A 23,386-nucleotide genomic window follows, 5' to 3' on the forward strand; every position below is an offset into this window, starting at 1 on the left:
AAATTTTGATATTATAAATATAGTTTTTTGGCAAATATCAGGAAAACTACTACTCCTATGAAGAAAAACTTCACTAACTACTTTATAGTACATTAAACTTGCTTTAATTTGAATGCTAATAGACATCTGTACATCTCATGGTTCCTGAGATAAACATTTCCGACAATAAATCCACTAACTACTGTTTTTTTAGCATATATTTCATGAAACAAACCCTGAAGATGGAATAGGACTCCAGAATGTCCATTTTTATACATAAAAAAAAGAAATGTTGCAGAGTTTATGTAAATAATGTTTTTTAAGTACTTATGACTGAAAACTTATTTTATTAAATTGAGCCTTTCCAGTATAAGTTTGAAGTATATTATACTATTTTTTTCCCATACATCTTTTATTTATAAAAATTTAATGTAACAGTTTTTGTTTTTTTTAACTGTTTCTTAAATAAAAGGGAACCAACTCACAATCCAACTCCATCACACTTTTAATATTATTATATTTATATTACATATTATTTTATAAAAAAATATAATTTCTCTTTACTATGTTATGATTTTCCTTAGAGCAAGCTGTAATGATTTTCTGTTTACGTTTTTCAATTTTAATTTTTTTCATTATGATTCATAAAATTTACTATTTCTTTATTTTTTATTCTATCCAATGGGACAAATATAGTCAAATTTTGAGATTGTCGCTTTTAGAAAAAATTAAACTTTAAGGCAGGTTTTGGAACAAAGGTTGTAAAGGGAACCATTTCGGAAAGACATAAATTTGATTACATTTTAGAAAAAAACAATTTATTACAAAAATTAGGCTTAAAATTAAAAATTAAATTAAAATGAACTGGCAGAAATGAAATACTCCAAGAGCAAAGGCATGGGTAAGAGCTTGTCTAGTAATTAATATTTTTCTCTTAAACCGATATTTCTCACAACAGACACAACTATAAAGAAGTTATTCATGAGTAATTAATAATGTGTAATTTTATATAAATTTTTATTTTAAACAAAAATTACCTCCTTTCCAAAATGATTTTTCAAAGGTTTTGCCAAATCGGCAGCAGTCACTCCCAAACCGTCGGAATTGATGCTTCTGTAGCTATAAGAACCTCGAAAATGAGGATTAGAATACCAACTGCTCCTAAAAATATAAGTGGCATGTTAATTTGGCAAAACATTTCATTCCAAATAATGCTTAGATGATACAATTTTAATCAGTCACTTTTTTCATACACAAATATACAGGGTATGGGTGTATCTAGAATTAAAAAAGCACAGCTATGATTATATATTTTTTAAAAAAATTTAATCTGTACTGCTACGATCGATAAAGGTCACCTCCTTCACATTTTAAAAAGATTAGTTTTGAAATCTTCAAAACTAAAATAAAAAACATAGATCGGAACTGGGAACTGAGTTGAGAACATCCTGGTACCCTGTGTACTATGTAAAAAAAACAAAAAAATCAGTACCAGTAAATGTTAAAAAATAACAAAGAATTTTATAATAATTTATAACATAAAATATTATATACATAAATAATTGACTGTATTCTTTCAAATTATGAAGAAGATGGACAGGGATGCAGTCACAGGTTAGTTAGTTAACAACTATTTATTTGCTGATGTTTTGCCCCACTTTGTTGAGTTTCATCAGGACTGTTCGGGTTGAGATCTTTTGAAACGTTGTTCAGCGTTTAACAGTGTTTACTTTTTCAAAAGATCTCAACTGAAATAGCCCTGATCAAGCTCCACAAAGTGGGGCGAAACGTCGGCAAATAAATAGTAATCAACTATTTTTTGTTTTCCCGTGACCACACCCCTGACCATCTTCTTCATAATTTATAATATAAAATGTTTACCTCACAATGTCTATCGGCTCCGGAATTGTAAATTTAAAACTTAAAAACTTTTTTAGAACCCTATAGCACCCAGCCTTCACCTGTTCATCAGAATAACCTTCCATATCCTTAGCTGCTTTACCAATTAGCCAAACTGATAACATGTTAACAGCTCTTTTTTCAGGATAAAAACCTATAATTTCAAGTTCCCATGGATATTCTCCCTGAAAAAGTACAAGTAAAAGTCAAAATAATTTAAATTAGAATTTAAAAAAAAAAATAATGATAATTGACAGGTCAGACAAATAGATATTATTAGTTTCAACGAGCAGGTGTCATACAAATAGTTATTATTAGTTTCACCGAGCAAGCGTCATCATTTAGTATTTTTTGTTTGTTAAAGAATATTTTAATGTGATTAATTTTGTTTGTAATAATTAATCTCATATTTTCTCTATTGTTTCATTGTATAAAATTCTATTTGTCTTATTTCATTTTATTAACATTACTAACCCAATATTTTACTTTATTTTATATATAAAGTCTATAATAAATACGTCATTTAAAACAAAGCCATGTTGAGCAAATTCAAATCTTTTAAACACTTTTTTAACTTCCCATCATAATTGTAGTTAAAGTAAATTTAAGAAAAAAAAGATCATGGTTGATGAAATGCAGACGTTGTTAGGGAGATAGGGAGGACGTATCCTGGATGCAAGAGTTCATAAATATCTTTTGTCTCCCTCAGTGGGACATCTAGAGAAAGAAGACATCAAAGAGTCATCCGAGAAGAAAAAGGTACTCTTTGTTTTGGATCGCCTGCTGAGATGACTTTAGAAATAGCATTTTGAGAAAGAACACAAAATGTTTTTTTTAGAGTTAGTGAGGGTTTGTTTGTTGAGAATACATAGAGTAATTGGTTAGTTTTGCTCAAAATAGAATTGAAGCAGATTTGTAAAGGTAGCTAATAAATAATTTAATTTTGTGCCATTAGTAGCTGAATGTATGTTCTGATTGCCTAGAAACCCACCCTGATTTTAAGAGTCTAAAATGTTATAAAATTTAAATAATATTCTACTATCTATTTAATATTGATGCTTTTATTTTGAACACAAGCTATACTCTAGATATGAGAATTAAGTTAAAACTATCAAAAATTTCTTTTATTTATTTTTAATAAATTTTTCAATATTACAATATATATATATATATATTTGTGTCTTTGTGCAATATTATGATGCTTTTACAGAATTACCTTTCTTTTCATTAATTTTCAATCTTTCAATTACGATCACCAATACAAGCAGAACTTGGCATTTACAGGGTTTCGGAAATTCCTTTAGACATTAGATTCTGTTTGCAACAATAATAATAAAACCAATCATGGTGGATTCAACTGTTTAATATAAGCCAGTGGGTTCCAACCAGAGTGGACATTTTGTCCAGTCCATTGGATAAAATGGATTTAATAGCACAAAATAGACAATATTGTTAGCCTGAGGGTACTTTTGTAGAAGAAGGCAAACAAAAACGCTGTTGATGGGGGATATGAGAAATACTGCACGGTAACTTTTCGTTTTATTTCTAAGTTTACTTGAGTGTTTGGTTACTTATGTTGTGTTTTATAAAATTTGTCTCTTCTGTTTTTTAAGTTGTTATTATTTGTTAAATACAAGTCCAATTACAGAGTTACAAGTAGATGGACAAAAAAAGTATAATGACAATTTTTTACTATCAAGATAAATCCCTTAGAGGGATTCTAAAGAATATATGAAGAATTAGAAGTAAACCATGTTGAACAATTGTTCGAATGTCTTCAATAAGTTAATGAAGAAGTGGAAAGTCGTGAGGGTATTCTTTGAAAAAGAAAATAGAAAAAAATTAAACCCATTCAAATTTATACACACTTTTTGCAGAACCTTTTGACCTGGAAGCCATAGGAGACTAAATCCAGACGAGTCTTTCGGCCACCAAGTATATGGAAATTGTAAGTAAATTTTGTTGACTGTGCCAATGCCCAAACCCTGAAAAAAAAAATATAAGTAATGAAATAAATTATTATAATAATGCTAATACATTTTTTTTATAATTATTATTTTTCATCATATTTTTAATTTGCATTTTTATTTCTATTTTTATTCAATATAAATATAATACATATACGCAGGACTCAATTTGAGATGGGAACCATTGAAAAGGCGTTCTGGTACCTAACTCTCTTTAAGAAAATATTAATGACAGTTCATCCTCTTTTATTGGCACAACAGCCGCATGAAGCTGCCCTTGGCCTGCTCAACGGCCGCTAACCATCTTTCTCTATCTTCTGTAAGGGTAACTGGGTAATCTTTCCATCGGCCCTTCAGCCTACCATGTTGCCGCACACCATCCGGAACGTAACTGTACAGTTTATGAGCCACTCTTTCCTTGCTCATTCTCATTACATGGCCAAGCCATTTAAGCCTCTGTATCCTTATGTACGAGCAGATGCTGCATACCTTATAGAGCCCAAAGAGTTCACCATTTTTCTTTCTTCGCCAATTACCATTCTCACATACGGGTCCTAATATTTTCCTCAGAATTACTCTTTCAAACCTGTCTAGCAGGTTAATGCTTTTATTGCTCAGGGTCCAAGTTTCTCCACCGTATGTGACGACTGGCCTTATCAACGTTTTGTATAGGGTGAACTTGGTGGTACGGCTAACAACTTTGCTTTTGATTAACCTTACACGGGAGCAATAAGCTCTATTTCCAGCAGCAATTCTAACATCTTCTTCATCCTGGTTCTCATTGATAATAGAGCCAAGGTAAGAAAAACTTCTAACCACTTCGAAATTATAGGAGCCCATTGGCAGGCAACTCATCCTCTGGTCCAGAGGCTTCTTACCCAACAGCATAATCTTGATTTTTTCCCCATTAATATGCAGGCCCATCCTTCTTTGCTTTGACATCCATCGCTTCGAAAGCAGTCCTAATGCTCTGCAGGGGTCTACCGATGATGACGACGTCGTCTGCATAGACCAGAACTTGGGTCATCTTTGTGAATACTGTTCCTTTCTGATTTATTTATGATTGCTTGTAGAGCGATATTATTAATGGCAGTTAAAAACATTTATTTAATCTATAAAAGGATGATGGTCTGGGTGCGATCCACAGGAATTAAACTATTTGTTCAGAGCCAACGTTTCACCTCACTTTGCATGGCTTCATCAGGGCTTAGAAAAATATAAACAACTAAAATTTTTATGAGAAGATGGTTGGTTGGTGGTGCGGTCAAAATGAAACACAAATTAGTTGGTGTAACTTATTTAATTGTGCCAATGGTTTGACTAGAGTTTCTAGCCTTCACCAGAGCTAAGAACAGAAAAAGACAACAACCAATAAGTATAGAGAATAAAAAAAAATATATAAACAGAATGACACAAAGTGAATAATTTTACAGAATGGAATTAATAAAATGAAGTGATGAGAAAAGTGGAAAATAAAATGTATACATAAGTAATTGAATAATACAAAAAAAAAAATTATTTTGAAAACAATAATAATATATGGTGAACATAACTAATAACGTGGGTAAGAAAAATGGGAAAAGAAGTTTATATTATCTTTTTTATTTTCTATACTTATTGGTTATCTTTTTCTGTTCTTATCCCTGATGAAGGCTAGAAACTCTAGCCGAAATATTGGCACAATTAAATAAGCTACACTAACTTATCTGTGTTTCATTTTGACCGCACCCCCAACCATTATCTCCTAGTACGTCATCCATGGTCAACTATCTCTCATAATGATTAATTAAATAGTTAATATGATCAGATTCAAGTGAATAGGTGTTACAAAAAAGTCAAAGTTCAATGAAACAAAAGAATGCCATTCTTGGAGGTGCCGGATCATTGGAAGACATCATAAAGGATATACTTTTATGAGGTGTAGATAGTTGACCGTAGATTAATGATTGGAGAAGTTTGTCGGGGGTGCGGTCAGCAAAGAACAACATAAATAAACAAAACCATATTTATTTATTTTATGCCGACGTTTTGACCTGAGTTTCAGGTCTTCATCAGGGGTTGTGGCGTAGAAGGTAGGCTTGCAACTGAACCTTCTACGCCACAACCCCTGATGAAGACCTGAAACTCAGGTCGAAACGTCGGCATAAAATAAATAAATATGGTTTTGTTTATTTATGTTGTTCTTTGCTGACCGCACCCCCCGACAAACTTCTCCAATGATATACTTTTATGAAACATTTTAAACAAAATCTTAAATTAAAAAAATTACAATCTTTTTAAAAAACAGTTTGTATTATTAAATTAATTAAAAACATATTATACATTAAAATATTACCATCCACCTTATAAAAGCATAATTGTTTTTTCCTGCTATCTCTAGATCGTATTTATAAAAAGTGTTACTATAAATTTAGCAATGTGAATTTTAATGAGATAATAATTAGGTACTTATAATAATATAATTTTAACATTATGTTTTTCATAAGGTGGGTATTAATATTTTAATATATGATATAAGTGTTTTTAATTTTATAATAATACAAAATGTTTTTTAAAAAAAGATTGTAATTCAGCAAAGTGATTAAAATATTTTTTTTTTTTTTAAAGATTTTTAAGGATTGTATTTGAAAAAGAAGAATTTGAGGTCTGAAATGTTAAAAACTTGTAAATAAAAAAGGCATGAAGTTTTAAGAGAGTTTTCCCCCTAGATATTACTAAATTGATAAATATATAACCATCAGCAAGATTTTCATTAATAACTATGAAATTGACATTATTGAGTTGGTAAGCTCAAAAATGTATTTACTACATGTCTGCAAATCGGCATAATTGTAGGAAGAAAATTCCTTCAGTGACAAATATTTTGAGCTCACTAACACAATAAAGTCAATTTCCCAAAGTGTACAGTACCATCATTATATTATATCCCCGGAGCAACAATATTTCCTAGTTAAAAAACAAAATGTCTTATTTATATTCTTTCTTGTTTGATGGTAGGGCTTGGTATATAATTACACCCAACCCTATTTGTACTCCAAATAATTCCTGGATTTTATGATATAAGAATTAAACTTAAGTATTTTAGAATTGATATTTTCTATTTAATAGTTTTTTATAATTCACTTTGTTCAATTATTTATCCTCTGGCTAAGGGTATACAACTTTATTATTTATTCATTTCCAATGAAAATAACCCTTAACAATGCTTCTTACTTCATTTAGTTCTATACTTTGGATGAACTGTCCATTATTCAGTCAATTTTAATTTCACATTGTTTTACCATGGACTTGATATAAATTGACTTAGTGGTTAAATTATCTTATTTAGTTATCTAAGTACTTACGGCAATAGCTTTCCTTTTATAATCAGGTAGTGGTGGATCAAAAAGAGTCTTACTCCTTTCTTTTAGAACACCGAGTGATACTGTAACTATGGCATTGTCACCGTAATATACTTTTCCATTATTACATTTAGCTAAAACACCCATTCCAGTCCAGTCCAGCTGCGACACCTCACAATTTAATATAATAGTATCATCGACCGTAGATGTTATATTATCTTTATAAAATTGACTCTGAAATAAAAAAAAAAAATCCATAGAATAAGATAAAAATTGCTTTTTATTTATAATTCAAATGAAATGATGGTGTTATGGCGGCTAGGGGTTCAAAAAAGAACCTTTGCTAGCCCAATCATTAATGGTAATTAAAGTAAAATAAATATAGTCGAATTGAAAACATTTAAAAAAGAAAAAATATATACATAAACATTAAATAAAAAAAGGAACTTAATAAAGCTTATGACAATACAAACTTAAAATTCAGGTTAAACAAAAGAAAACAAACTTGATTTAAATTAAATTCCAAATTATTCATAAAATTAAAAAAAAAATTGCTTAGTTGTCAATAGTGACATGAAATAAAAAATTTCTTTTCATCAACGTGGGTGACTGATGGTGTGTTGAGGTATTGGGTGACTGTGGATCTAAGATCAGTTTCGCTTTAGTCAGCTCCTTACTGAAAGGTCTAATACATCTGGCTATGAATGAGAAGCAGTCTTATCTAATGTGCTCAAGGTGTGTTATTTTGTTCTGATTTATTTATTCTCTGATTGACAACATTAATTAGTGTATATAGAAAATTTTAAAAAATGAAAATAATAATGCATTTTTTAAAAAAAAGTGTTATAAATAAAACTGGGTGCTTCAATGAGGCTCTGGTAGAATCGAGACAGACTTCATACTCGTTGGCCAGCGTCACTAGCTACAAATACTAGGCTTTACATTTAAATAAATTATCAATAAGTAAAATTTTTTTATTATCACAGAAATGATAAAAATAATTTTCAATGGGATAGGTAATAATTAGAAGATCGCCAGCGCATATTTGGTAATGAGCCAAACCTTTTGCTGAGGCATCTTCAAGAAAATCACAGCCTTCTACAGAACACTCATAATTCACAAGCCAATTATAAAATGCCTCTAACTAATCGCTTGGCAGAGCTTGAAATAAAATTGGTTTAACCCTATGAGAAAGTTTTTTTTTTTTTTTTTTTTTACAAAATAACATTATAACATTAGGAAATGAATTGTTAAGAAGTCAAAAAAGTACAAGTAATCATTTTTCTAAAAGTTGTTTTTGCTATCTATGTGTGCTTGAAGATTTATTTTCAAAATTGTTTAGCATAAATTTGGTCCAGGCACTGTTAGATATAATCATATTACCCTGTCAGCTTCGCTTTGGCCTAATGCATACTGATCTACTTTAGAACTATCCTCACAACAATCTTCATTGACGCTAATAATTTTGTTCAAAATTTATAATTTATAATTATTATATCTACTGAATTTATTCATGATAGCCAGAAAAAAGGAGATTGGTCAAAATAAAAAAATTCTGGACCCAAATTCAATTACTCCATTGTAAATGCTTACAATAAGTGATGAAGCACTAAACTCTGGTGTGAAAGATTTTGTGATCAGTTCCAAAGATGACGGCATACTGAATTCAAAACTTAACCACATCTCCTTCTTCAGTTAAAATAATCTTAGAAAACAGAGGAAAGAATCTAGCCATAGCCTTAGATATCTTTGGTAGACTAAACAGTTTAAACGCCTTACCCTGCCTGCGTGTGGCATGAAAAAAGCTGAATGGTACTTGACGCTTTGCCTGTGACTGTCACGGGATAAACCATTTGCTACTTAACACTTACGGTTGTCTTGGGATAAACAGTCAATGGGTTAAATGCAGGAATAACGGTCAGTGGGGATTATTTGCCTAGCAACGGGTCAACAATCTATGGCTTAAAATCAACTGGCCAGTTGACATTTAATAGTTTGTCTGATTCTGTTACCAGACCCTGTCTATATGAATTATGTGGTGTTTAAACATTTAATTTTGGTTGTGATTAGTGGTAATATTGTCACAGTGTCTGATAAGTACCTTCATGACATTTCATTCAATTAAGGTTGGACAATTAGATACCTTAATTTTAATTAGTATAGACATGGGCCCACTAACTTTTGCAAGTTGACCAAAAAAGCTGTGTCTACAAGTTTACAACAATAGTCCTGCTGGTATCAAGAAATGTCTCCTCTGATCTATCGGAGTAGCAGGCCACTAATTTTGTAAATTTGTTTATTCCCTTTCATAATTCAGTTTACTCATTAGATTTTATCTTGTAAGATACTTTTATTTTAATTCCTATTCATTATTTTATTTTGATTTTACATTTATGTTTTTATTGTTATCTTCGCCCAAATAAATGTTTATATCCGAGCCAGTTCTTTAAAGCTTTCCTTCACATAAACCTTAACAGCTCATGTCAGAATATTTTGACCCCACTCGACCAAGGAAATGTCTCAATTAATTTGAGCAGTTAAGGTTTAAAGCTTTAAAAAATAATAATTTTTTAAAGATTAAATATTTACTCACCAGTAACATTTCGATAATGCTGTGATAACCTCCTTTCTTCCAACTAATTAGAAGATCGCCAGCGCATATTTGGTAATGAGCCAAACCTTTTGCTGAGGCATCTTCAAGAAAATCACAGCCTTCTACAGAACACTCATAATTCACAAGCCAATTATAAAATGCCTCTAACTTATCGCTTGGCAGAGCTTGAAATAAAATTGGTTTAACCCTATGAGAAAGTTATTTTTTTTTTTTTTTTTTTTACAAAATAACATTATAACATTAGGAAATGAATTGTTAAGAAGTCAAAAGGTACAAGTAATAATTTTTCTAAGAGTTGTTTTTGCTATCTTTGTGTGCCTGAAGATTTACTCTCAAAATTGTTTAGCGTAAATTTGGTCCAGGCACTGTTAGATATAAAAAAAAATCTCTTACTCACAAAGTTTCGACAAATATCTCTTGGCTTCTTACCAACTCAAATATGATAAATGTAAAACAAACATGAATAAAATAAACAAATTTAAAAATTAATATTGGAAGATTATTATTTGACTGTATCTGATTTTATAGCGGCCAAGAAAGGTGCAAAAATAGTGAAAAAAATATTTATTAGTAACCAGAGTTTCACTCATCTTGGCAGGGCTTCATCAGGGCTGAATGAGAACAAGATACAAACTTTGTAAGATATGAGAAAATTAAGAAAATATACTTAAAAAGTTGTAGAATAGATAGAATATGCAAAAAGTGATATAAAAAAAAAAATTTAGTACGAAGAGAAGAATAGTTGGGGGGTGCGGTCAAAATAAAACACATATAAGTTGAAGTAACTTATTTAATTGTGCCAATGTTTCGGCCGGAATTTCTAGCCTTCCTCAGGGCTGTTAGCTTGAAATAAAACCGCCAAGTGTAATGAATAATAAGAAAAACTATAATAAGGGATAATTTAATTTAATTAATATAATAAGGGAAAATTTACTGAATAAAAGAAATTATATCAGTAATAAGTGATAGAATTGCAAATGCATTACTTTGTCCAATTAAAAAAAAGAACTAGTGTAGTGTAAGTATGGTGCATTTTATTCTGCATAAGTATTTATCCACTTGATTTTTTATTACACCATACATAAATATTTTAGTTTAAATTTTAATATATCATCTTTTTTACAACTTTCTATGTATATTTTTGTACTTATATACTTGTTTTTCCAAAACAATTAAGTAAGTAATGTCGTTTTTAAGTAAATAATGTAATATTAAATAAGTAATGTCGTTTTTTTACTCAAATGTAGAAATTCCAGTTTGGATATACTGTCTGTTATTAGCTTATATAAATGATTTTTACTTAACCATTTAGGTATAATGTTATGTTATTAGCTTATATTATTATATAATCTAATAGTTTGTAGATTGTTATTATTATTTAATTATTATTACAATGATTGTTAAATTATTTACTTTACAGGCTAACTCTATTTGTACAGGGGTTTCCCCATAAACAAATAAATAAATTATTATTACAACTTTCTACGTACATTATTATAGTTTATCTTACAATGTTTTTATCTTAATAACTAATAAATAGTTATTCTGCTATTTTAGTACCTTTCTTGACCAAGACGAACGTAACACAAGTAGAATTATTTTAAGATTAAATAATATTGAATTGCCACACAACAAAAGTTAACTTTTATTTCTATATCATTTATGTTCTGTGAAAAGGATGGTTTGAACAAATTGGGTATTTACAACCAACGGGCGTTGATGACCAGGCTGTTAAACGCCCTTTTAAAACTAACAAACAAACAAATTGGGTATATTTTGGTAATTGGGTATATGTACATATATATATATGTATTGAGAATGACCTGAGAGGTCGAAACGTCGGATGTTAAAAAAGAATAAAGTTGAGAGAAAAGAGATCAAAATTGTTTTAAAAACAAATTGGGTATTTTCGAATATTATAATTTTTAGTGGAACAACATTGATACTAATAAGTTAAGCTATGCGAAACAAAATAAAAATAACAGCTTCTCAAAAATATAAACACAATATAGGTTTTGCATTCTAATAGAATTTTCCAGACCAGGTAAAGTAAAAAGTGTGCTATCCAGAAAGCTGTTGGATTCCTTCTTGCTGCAGAACATCGATGATTCGTATAATTTTACAATACCAATTTTTAAATGTAATAAAAAAATAATAATGGTCTATCAGAGGGTAAGAGTGGCAGATCCACGCTGATTTCTAGTTCCAGCTAATTTTAAAATGTAGCTTGATTATGTAAATTTTTTTTTCAAACATTGCTCTTTTCGTTATTAGTGAATGGTTTTTAGAGTTCACCTCTAATCTAAGTAAGATAAATTGTTTTATAAAAAAGCTACAGCTACATAATATACATAATAAACGGGAAGAGGAGTCTTTAAGATAGTTTAATCGAGCAATATTTAAATAGCGCCTGAAATTAAACAGCAAGAAACCCTCAACTCCCACCCTCCATGGTACCCTTACTTATCTGACTTTTTAAACAGACAATATAGGGAGTAGGTTGGTCGATGTACGACATGTCATGATCTCACAAGAGGAGATCATAACACAAAAAAAAGGCAATCCATCCCCGCTGGACATGCCCCGCTAAGACTTCTGGGGAGCGACGGTCCAATATCACTTTTGAAATATTAGCTTTAAACGGGAAGAGGAGTCTTTAAGATAGTTTAATCGAGCAATATTTAAAAAGTGCCTGAAATTGAAAAATGGCTAAAAATAATATTCGTTTAAATACCATTTTTCATATAAATTAAAAATTAGTAATTTTTCACCTTGATTCATTTTCTCCCGATGACCATTGTTCATATAATCATTCATAACTCCTCTACATTTTATTCAATTTCAATGTTGATAAATCTGTTAGAAAGCTGACTATCTGATCTTTTAACCTACATTTATTTAGGTAAATTATATGCAAAGTTTAGATTTAATGCCCTTATAAGGGTGAAATATTAGTTTTGTTAAATAAAGAAATTCTTTAACATTTTATTTTATAACTCCGGTTCTGATAAGTATAACTGATCTGATGTATGCCCTTTGGTGCAATTTATAGGACCCTAAACCAAGCCAAGATGGGGATTGCTTGAGTTGTTTTGAAGTTATTACTATTTTTTTACCATATATTTTTATTATATAATGCTAAAAACTAAATATATATAATCAGCAATTCATTTAACCATTAATCCAATGTGTGAATAACTAAATATATTAATTTATATCAAACTTTCAATTATATTTAATTAATCTACCTGCATCCCTAAATCTAGCAATTGCGAAGCATTGCCTAATCTGCTGGTAAGTGAATATTTTAAAGGTAAGATATGAAAGGCTCTATCGGAGAGCGGGAGTGGTTTAGTTTAATATTTAGTTTGTGTTGGTCCAGCGTAGTGAATATTCTTACTCAGAGCAGGAAGCAAGTCTTTTGCAAAAAAGACAACTACCACATTAGAAAAAAAGCTTTGTCTCAAACTAAAACTAATAAATTAAAAAAAAACTTCTTTTATGAGTAACCTATTATCTTAAATTAAAAACATACCTGTCATTTATGTAGTTCAAAACGGAACCCTCTGATTTACTTAGGGTATCAACATCTTCAAGAAGGTTGGTAGCTTGTTCAAATAGCATCATTCCAAGATCAGGTTTCATTTCCGTTCCATCAGAAAAAACAAAATTAACATCATTAAAATCTCCAGAATGTTCTAGGAGATCTTTCGGTCCGGCCATTTCATTTACCACATTTTTCTCTTCACCGTGAACCCAATGAGCACCAAGATCAATATCATTACCACCTTTAATTCATCAATATTACTATGAAATATATTGAACAAAATATTTTAAGAAGTAAAAGATAATACAGTGGAACCTCAATATCATGCAAACAAATATTTTTAAAATCCCCATGAGCTAGTCTCATTCTTGTGAATAAAAATAACCTCTATATAAAAAGTGAGTTATTTTTTATTACTTTACTTTAATGAAAACTATATATAGTTACTAGACAAAATTGATGAGTCTGCTAAGCAATATAGGTCTTCTAAGATAGGAGGAATACAAAACGAAGCCTCATATCTTTAAAATAATAAAAAAAGCTAAAAAAAACTAATAAATAACATTCATAATATATATAATATAGAACATCATTTAAAGAAGAATAAATTTGCTACAATATGAGTCCTAATAGAACTATTTACGTTCAATAGTTCCTGAGATATAGTTTTGTAGTACATTAAACTAGCTTTGATTTGAGTGCTAATAGTCAACTGTACGTCAAATGGTTTTTGAGATATAGATTTCTCAAAATAAATTCACTAACTACTGATTTTTCAGTGCATTTTTTTGTGAAATGTTGCTTTTTAATAAGCTATATCTCGAGAACTATTGAACGTAAATAGCTCTAATAGGTCTCATATTTTAGCAAATCTACTCTTCTTTAAATGATGAATATATAAAAATCAGATTAGTACAAGTACGTAATAATGAAAAATTAACTTTTTGTTTTTGAGCAAGGCTGACCACAGACCATTTTGCAAAACCATGGTTATTTAGCCAAGTTCAATATCTTTTTTGTATTAAGTTTTATTTTTTATTTTATATATTTAATTTTGTTGTTTGGTTATAATATATGTTAAAAATACAATGTAAAATTCATTTTGTGCCTTTATTCAAATCTATCCATACAGTCCACTATTCAATTACTTAAATTCCAATACAGTTCACTCATTTTTATTTATAACCATTATAAAATTACCCTGATCGAAGTGTTTATTATTTATCGTACTGCATATATTAATTATTTTAACTAGATTGAATTCCATACAATTTACTACTAATAAATTAATGGCCATCAAAATCTCGATATTACAAAATTTTTAAAAGCCCCTTGGATATTCATTATATCGAGGTTCCACTGTTATAATAAAACATACCAAACCGTATTGTTCTGATCCGTCCACCGAGCCTTTTCTCAGCTTCAATTATTTTTACCCTAGTGAATCCATTTGCATATAACCGTTGAGCTGCAGCAATTCCTGCTGCACCTCCACCGATAATTAAAATTTCAGGTTGTTTTCTTCTGACAAGTACTTTGTGTGAGAACATTTTTATAGTCTAATGTAACAGAAAAAATATAAATATAATACGTATATAATATCTATATATAATACTTATATGATATGTACAGATATCAAGTAATCTGGTAAGATCATTTTAATACTCCAGAAGTCATATGTCATATGCGCGATAGCTCTTCCAAGTGGATTAACTATACTCACAAGATTAATAATATATAATTTAAAGAAATTAGGTAAAAGTATTACATCAAAATATAAACATACTTCATAAAAATGTGCAAAAATTTTGAACGTCTAAAATATTATATACAGGATTCAAAAATTAATTATCATAATATATTATGGATTAAAAGTTAGTTTATCAATTCAATTTAAAATAAGGGGGACAGTTATGAATCATGTAGCAATTACAATAACTTTGAGAAGATAAATTTTATTGCTGTTCAAAAAATATTTTTAAAAGAAAAGCGGTCAAATTTCAATTGAAACATTAATACATTAACCAACTTTGATTAAATAGTGAGAGGATGGTCGGGGGTGAGGTCAGAAAAAACAAAAAACCAACACAAATAAACAAAAACTTATTTATTTATGCCGACATTTCGACCTGAATTTCAGGCCTTCATCAGGACTAAAAAAACAAAAAAGAGATAAGAACCATCGCTTAGAGAATCATAAAAATAAAATAAATTATATATATAACTAGTTGACCGTATAATATAAAATAAGACATTGACATGCCAATGTCTATTTAACCTATCGTCTTGAACAGGTTGGTGGTTCTGGTTCTTTGCTCATTTATTATCATTATTAATTATATTTGTATTTATTCTTTCAATACCTTTATTTTATCTCAACTTTCTTCTTCATTTTCTGTCTATTAGTGTGTTTAAATTTCGTGTTCCGACATCTACTTTTCTGTTTTATATGCATCTCCTATACTTTTTTATTCTTATCATTGTAACATAATTTTTTATTCTTATCATTGTTTAAGTTTATTTTAAATTAGTACTATTTTATATCTTCTTTCCTTTTATTTATATATAATTTTCTTTTCACTTATTTTTTACATAATATTTATCCTATCTTAATTTACTTTTCTGTATCTTATTGTTGTAATGTTCTTAATTGTTTTGTTTTTTTATCTTTTTAGCCCTTATGAAGCCCTACAAAGTGTGGCAAAAGTCGGACAATAAATAGTTGAAAACTATTTCGTTCTTTTTAGACCGCAATCCTGACCACCTTCATATATTAAATAAATTAATTTTGAAATATATATAACAACGAATTAAGCAGAAAGCAGTCGATTAATAACAATAGAAATAGATAATATTTGATTAACAACATTAGAAGATGAAATATAGTATTACAGAAGTAAGAATTATACAAAATAAATTATGTAAAATTAAAAAACAAAAAGTGTTGAAGAAATAAATATAATGAAATGTGCAGAAGAAAATGTTTATCATGAGTAATAGAATTAACATAGTAAGATATGAAACTAGTCTAACATATTGAACAATTTAAACCAATACAGTGAAATGTTTGAAAGAAAAATTATAAATATGATACAATGGACAAGAAAGAAATTAAAAGTTAGAAAGAATAAAAAATGTATAGTGATATAGATGAGAAAAAAATATGCTAAAATAAATTTAGAGTGTCTGGGGAAAAAAAATGAGAGAGAGAGAGAACAGGGGAGAAGAAATATGCGTATTGCCTAAACAGGCAGGGTAGGGTGATAAATAAATAAATAAGCACTGTCACACTAGGTTTGGCATGATAGTTGATAGTACATGTAATGTATGTAAAGCATTTACTTTCTCTTATTTCTTTACAGTGTACTGTGCAAAGTTTTAGCTATTGCCAAAGAGTATACTATGCCTGAGTAAGCATCTAATTATATTAACAGTATTTATATCATTAGACTAGTAATGATATCACAATGAGTCTTAACATGAAAATAAAAAAAAATAATTGAAGGGGTTATGTTATAATTTTAAGAAAACAAAGTTAATTTTTTTTTTGTTGGACCTTGTTATGTTTCGAAGTGTACATAGCCCCTTCTACATCTAGGTATTTCATTTATCGATGGGATTTTGATCTTAAAATACCTCACACTAGCTAGATAGGCACCTACCCGCTACAACCACACGAGAGATTCAAAAAATCCTAAAATCTTACATAGCCACTTCATCCACTTATCCCTTCCATTGTCTTAATAATAATGAAGTAGTTGATAATGAAAAGTGATCAGATGATATTGGGTGAATGGTTTGTGAAATCTGATGGGAGCCACATGTACTTTTTGTACTTGATTGGCATATGAATGACTCTGCGTAAATACTTTTAAAAGGACTCACAGAATGGGTCGAGTGCCTAAAGTACTCAAAAGTACAATCCAATTTAATGTATTTGATATCAGTTGCTAGTTTTAAGAATCATAAAAGTGCTTTGAAAACTTATAGTGCAAGTAATTTTTCAGTTCTTAAAACTACCAACCAATAATAAACTTCAAAATCTAACCAAAACTTCTCTTCATAATTAAAACACAGTTAGTAGATTATAGAATCAAGAATGTGGTATATAGTATAATTGAAAATTGAATGTTGAGAAATTTCAGCATTGAATAAGAAAAGGATCATGGTAATGACATGGTTGGAAAAATCTCTACAGGTCAGGAGAGAAACTGAGAAAATTGAAAATATGTAAGATACTGATAGTAAAGAAAATGAGCCACTATACAAATCCAACATGGAGGTTTACAAAAAAGTAAAAAAATTATCAAAAAGTATAAACTCAAAGAATAAAACAGGCTAACGATAAACATAAAATAAATTGTAAGATTAAATAGACAGACATTATAAAAACTATTTCAAATTCAAAATATTCTCAGTTATGGTAATCAAAATTGAAAGTTAGAGAAAAATTTATTAAACAAAAGTAAGTTATCATGTTTGCTACCAGTAATTGCGTAGGATCTAAAACCCATTGTAAAACAATACCATACATGATAAATAGAATAGTTAAATGAAAATACAAGATTTTTATTTAAATATAAAAAAAAATTATCAGAAGAATGGACAGCAGTTGAAGACAAATCAATGGAGTTTTTCAGTGTAGAGTAGCTATAAATTCCAGGCATATGGAAATAAAAAATATATGTTCAATCTTAGTTATTTAATCATGAATAAACCTTTAGAGTTATTTAACTAATCTTGGTCAATATCATATGAAGTTTTAATGGTAGAAGCCAGAGTAAATGGGTATCGGATGGAATATTTTAAAACACATTTCATAATAATTGATAAATTATCAAACCGTCCCGAATCCTGGTGCCTGTGTAATTTTTAATTATATATGCTATTCACTTTTGGGAAGTGACAATTTTATTTTACACAATAAGTTTTAAAAACCCTATGGCATTCTTAATATAATCAACCACTGAACTATCGATTTGACAAGACTAATTATATCATTGAAAATATCACTGACATACTTGCCTCAGCATTTCATGAACTCTTGTATAAATAAATGTTGGTATTTCATAAATTGTCTTAAAAGAAAAAATACATGAGCTTATTAACAAGTGTAAATACTGCCTGCAGGTACTTGTGAAAATCAGTTTGACTCAAGGAGAACTGCTTAAAATAAAAATTTAGATATAAAAGCTTAGTTACCATTAAAGAGAAAAATTGCTACCGAATCTGCCTTAATGAAGAAAACTTTCAAATCAATACCAATAAAAAATTACCATATTAAATTAAATTTTGACTATAAAAAGGCAAACATAAGATTTGATAACCTTACAACAAACTAAACATATGTATGTAAACAAATAATAATTAAAGAAAATACCAAATAACGAAAAAAATAAGTAGTAATTAACTAAAAAAGTGATTTTAGTGATAACTGTATAATATTTTATTTTACTCTCAGCGAATTGAAAACTTAAATACTGAACAATTAAAAAAAATCGAACTAGAAGGCAGTTGATACTAAAATCTTCTTTGAGTAGAATATGGTCCGGGTGCGGTAAAAAAAAAAACTCAAATAGTAGAATTATACTATTTTATTGAGCCAACGTTTCGCCCCACGTTGCAGGGCTTCGTCAGGGCTAAAAAAGATACAAACACATAGTTACAAAAGGAAACAAGAGAAAAAAAAAAAAGTGTAAAATAACAGGGGTATAAAATGTAAAAAAGTAAGATATAATAAGAACAATTTTCTTATTATATCTTACTTTTTTACATTTTATACCCCTGTTATTTTACACTTATGTTTTTTTTTCTCTTTTTTCCTTTTGTAACTATGTGTTTGTATCTTTTTTAGCCCTGACGAAGCCCTGCAACGTGGGGCGAAACGTTGGCTCAATAAAATAGTATAATTCTACTATTTGAGTTGTTTTTTTTACCGCACCCGGACCATATTCTACTCATCTATTCACACGGTCAATCAACAATCTTCCAGTAGAATTTTCTTTCATTTCATTTGTTTTGAATTTGGTTCTTTTTATAATGAAAATAGAGTAAATGAAATTTAACAGTCCAATAAATTGAAGAGAAGAAAACAAGCGTGTAGGGTCCAGCATAGCAAGTTGTAATAGATATAACTGAAAAACTTATACAACCATCGATTGAAATAAACATAACTATGGGGGTAGCAAATGATAGCTTTAAATATTAAATAGAAAAAAAAATCACCTCTAAAATTCACGAAGTGAAACTTATACCAACAGCTACTCTTTAGAGAAACTAATGATTAGTTAAAGCATACTCGGGAAAATTATTTAAACATAACAAACTTGATAACACTATTTGAATAAGCTGTGATTAGATAACACCAAAGGATTTCACAGCTTAGGGAACAAGAGAATTTGTTTCTTTAAATAATAATGTACTTGAAATGGATTATTAATTTACTGTGTATTGTTAAATGTAGAATCAGAAATTCAAATTTGGATTAGTCCCGCCTAACACAATAGTTTTTTTTTTTAATTCTCTACCTAATAGTGTATTTAAGCAGAGTTGGGCGAAAATTATTCCATTGACGAGCCACGATAAACATTTGTATTCCGGAATTTTTTTACAGGAATAATCTTTTATTACAAAATACAATTATTATTCTGAATACGTTTGCGTTCCTAGAATTTTAATCGAATAAAAATATATTAGTGGAAGATTGCTGATTGACCGAGTGTATTAATGAATGGAATGATCAAGACTGACTCCCGTCAAAACAGCCCTGACGAAGCCCTGAAACGTGGGGCGAAACGTAGGCTCAAATACAAATAATTATAACTATTTGAGTTTAATTTAACCGCACTCGGACCATATTCCATTTATTAAAAATATATTAGTATAAATATTTAATTAATTATTTTTTCGCCATTTTTTATTCTCCCTACCTATACTTGGCGGACTCATCTATTTTGACTAGTAATTATACACAGTTTTTATTAACGTAATAAAAAATTTTCATTTTCTTCCCGGCTCATTTACTATTATACCAACCAATCCGAATAACCCATTCACACGCTGGCGCATGCGCGAATTTGCAAAATATATATATTCGGATCGTGTATCAATTTATTTTAACTTTTCTGATTTCTTACATTTAAGTGTAAATATATTGTTTCAAATATTTTTAATTAACTTTTTTTTTATAACTAGCTGTTTATTTTTTATTTAATATATAGCTAATATTGAATAGCTGTTTATTTACGATATATTTAATAGGTGTGTGTAAGTCTGTGTGCAGTGTTCTGTTACTGATGTACCATAGAGGCCGTGTAATCTGACGTAGTGTTTTTTATTTAAATATTTGTAGTTGGTTTATGTGAGTTTTTTTGAGTCACGTATATTTGTGAAGCGTATGTCTAAATGGGTTTTATTAAGTAAGTTTACGTGTCGCTGTCACAATTTTAGATCCGATCGTCTGAGAAATAAAGGGTAAGGATCTTTAGGAGCTCATTTAATGTAAGCCGCGTCTTTTTCACATGAAGACTCCATGTGATCCTTGTATCAAAAGTCAGTCCTAGATATTTCAGTAAACATTTATAAAAACATTAAATGTCCAAGTAATTAAATTTCGACTGTCTGATCAAAATTTTAGAACGGTCTTTGAATTTATTGGTTATCTTGGACAACATATGTGGATTTATATCATCTACCACCAACTTGGGAGGTCACTGAGTCCAATTGAAAAGCCCATCTTTTCCACCCTCAACCAGCTGGAGTCGGTACTACGCCGTACTAAGGTTAACAAGGCATCTGGGGAAGTGTACTCTTGAAGATGCTACCCAGAAAGAGTGAAGCCTTCCTGCTGAACATTTTGAACTCGTGCATACGGATGATCTTTCGCCGTACGAGTAGGCGTGCACTTCTCTCCACCGATCCCCACCACCTGCGGAGTCCCTCAAGGCTCTGTGCTGGGACCTCTACTGTTCATCGTTTTTACGGCACCAGTAGTAGCCCTCAAGCACCCAGAGACAGTGGTAGCAGCCAATGCAGACGATATCCGAAGGTAGCCCTCGAACATGCCGAAAATGCTTCTGCCACCATCCTAGCAGCACTGAACAGGGACGGTATCAGAGTGAATCCTACCAACTCCAGTCTATAGTGCCCCGTTCCTGCGACACCTCTTCAAGACCACGCTGAAAAACCTGCAGTTTCAAGAATTCCCTCCTTCGGCGAATAGTCAGAGGAACTTCAATCCAAAGAGCCAGGAACAGTGCTATCCATGATGAGCTCTAGTTCCTCTCTGTGCCAGAGTTCATAGGCCGTAGGCACATAAAGTTTTCTGATGGGCTGAAGGCATGTGCTAACCCGCTGTTTAGAGAGGTAGCCCCTCCACCAAGACCCGGGAGGTGGCAAAACACTGTCCCCTAGGTTGACGTCCTCGCCGAGGGAAGGGCTTCGGTGATCTTAACCCTTTCATCCCCTATAGGAGCAGCCCTCCCCGTTCTTTGTACCCACTGGCCAGCGGCTCTCTGATACACCCAAGCGTGTGTATTCCAACATTTATTACTTTCTTTGTTTAGCAAACATTTGTAGGTAATTTGGATTTGCGGAAAGTAAAAAAATGTATGGATTCGGCATTAGATAGCTTCGGTTAAATTATTTATCATCCTATATTATCTGCATTTTAACGTGTTAGAGAATTTGGTGCTTTGCTCCTATCTACTGGGCCCAGGTTCAAGTTTGGCTGTAGAAAAGAAATATTTATTCTTTCATATCAGCAATGGATCGACTCTGGCGTCGGTAGATTATACCGGGGCTAACTAATAGCCTTGAGTATGATCCGAATCACTTCTTGTCACAACCCTTGGTTTAGAAACAAATGAATCGAAAACCTTTATAACTGACTCAAAACCATTCATGTTTTTCATTGCTACTGGTTATTTAAAAATTTAAGGAGTATAAAAAAATATATATAAATAAATAATGTTTTTTACCAAACCAAACAAGAGCGTGAAACAGAGGAATGTCCAAAAATTATTCCAGGCCATTGATGTCAATCTATTTCTGAGAATGAACAAAAATAGCAATAGCTTCGAACAGAGTAGTAGGACGACTGGAAATTATCTAAAGAGAATAATTATCAATTAAAATCCACTTCACTGATAAAGATCCTATTTCATAAACACCATTGTTCAAACATTGAGATTGATTAATTGAAATAACACATTATTTGTAAACCACTTAACTACAATGACACAGATATTTTTGCCACGCACAAGTAAACACTTAAGGCCCCTCCTTAATTTATAATATAAATATAAATTTGTGCTATGTTAAATAAAAATAGACCGCCAAAGTTAATTAATTAAACTTAAATTAAACAATGTACTGACAACAAATCTATAGAATTTTGAAATATACCATCTTAAACTAGACTTACTTGTCGAATCCAAATGTTGAGTTCTGTAATTAATTAAAACACGAAGAGTACAAATATTCATCTGTTGGCAGTTCTAAAACAATGTTAACTAAACACAAACGTGTGAATGCAGCACAAGCGCCCTTTGATTTGTTCCCAAAAACCGACTCAACGGGCTGACCGCAAATTCAGGCCATTGATTGTCAAACGTGTAGAGGCACTTTTACCTTCACTGTTGTATAACCGTTTTAACGAAAGATCGAACTTATGACGACACTAGTGGCGAACGAAATGACAATAACTGTTGTTATTCGTTTCGAACAACAGTTCATTTGTTTTGAAAGAACAAAATGATCCATGATTTCGATTATAGATTAATGTTCGAAGTAATGGGTTATTTTAGAAAGAAAAAAAAACCAATGCTAACATACATAAATACAATGGTAACACTAGAATTACGGTAGATGGAAGGAGTGAGGTCACATTGGCTTTAATAGGGTAGGAGTATTCATGGTGTGTTGAATGTAAAACGTTTTACAATAGGGGTATTCATGATCTTTGGTTTAACATGTTAAAGCGTGTTAAATGGAAAAACTCATGTTCAATCGAAAAAAATTGCCTTCTTTTACCGTGGTA

The 23,386-nt window shown here is 30.3% G+C and overlaps 1 protein-coding gene across 4 annotated transcripts in view; it reads right to left on the reverse strand.

The window, feature by feature from the left end:
• The window catches only part of LOC106678430 (peroxisomal N(1)-acetyl-spermine/spermidine oxidase), a 27,430-nt gene extending 4,967 nt beyond the window's left edge, over positions 1-22,463 (reverse strand). The window contains exons 1-8 of one of the 4 annotated variants that reach the window (XM_014416911.2): positions 22,326-22,463; positions 14,726-14,906; positions 13,336-13,588; positions 9,780-9,987; positions 7,190-7,420; positions 3,747-3,863; positions 1,861-2,063; positions 1,017-1,140 (exon numbers count right to left, since the gene is read on the reverse strand). In XM_014416911.2, the coding sequence (XP_014272397.1) occupies positions 1,017-1,140; positions 1,861-2,063; positions 3,747-3,863; positions 7,190-7,420; positions 9,780-9,987; positions 13,336-13,588; positions 14,726-14,906; positions 22,326-22,379 (1,371 nt within the window). In that variant the 5' untranslated portion in view covers positions 22,380-22,463. The other 3 variants (XM_014416917.2, XM_014416914.2, XM_014416913.2) reach the window with 3 other exon arrangements.
• Positions 22,464-23,386: the final 923 nt, after the last annotated feature.

This window comes from Halyomorpha halys, unplaced genomic scaffold (assembly GCF_000696795.3).
Source record: "Halyomorpha halys isolate HHAL.00 unplaced genomic scaffold, Hhal_1.1 Scaffold143.1, whole genome shotgun sequence".
Taxonomy (NCBI): domain Eukaryota; kingdom Metazoa; phylum Arthropoda; class Insecta; order Hemiptera; family Pentatomidae; genus Halyomorpha; species Halyomorpha halys.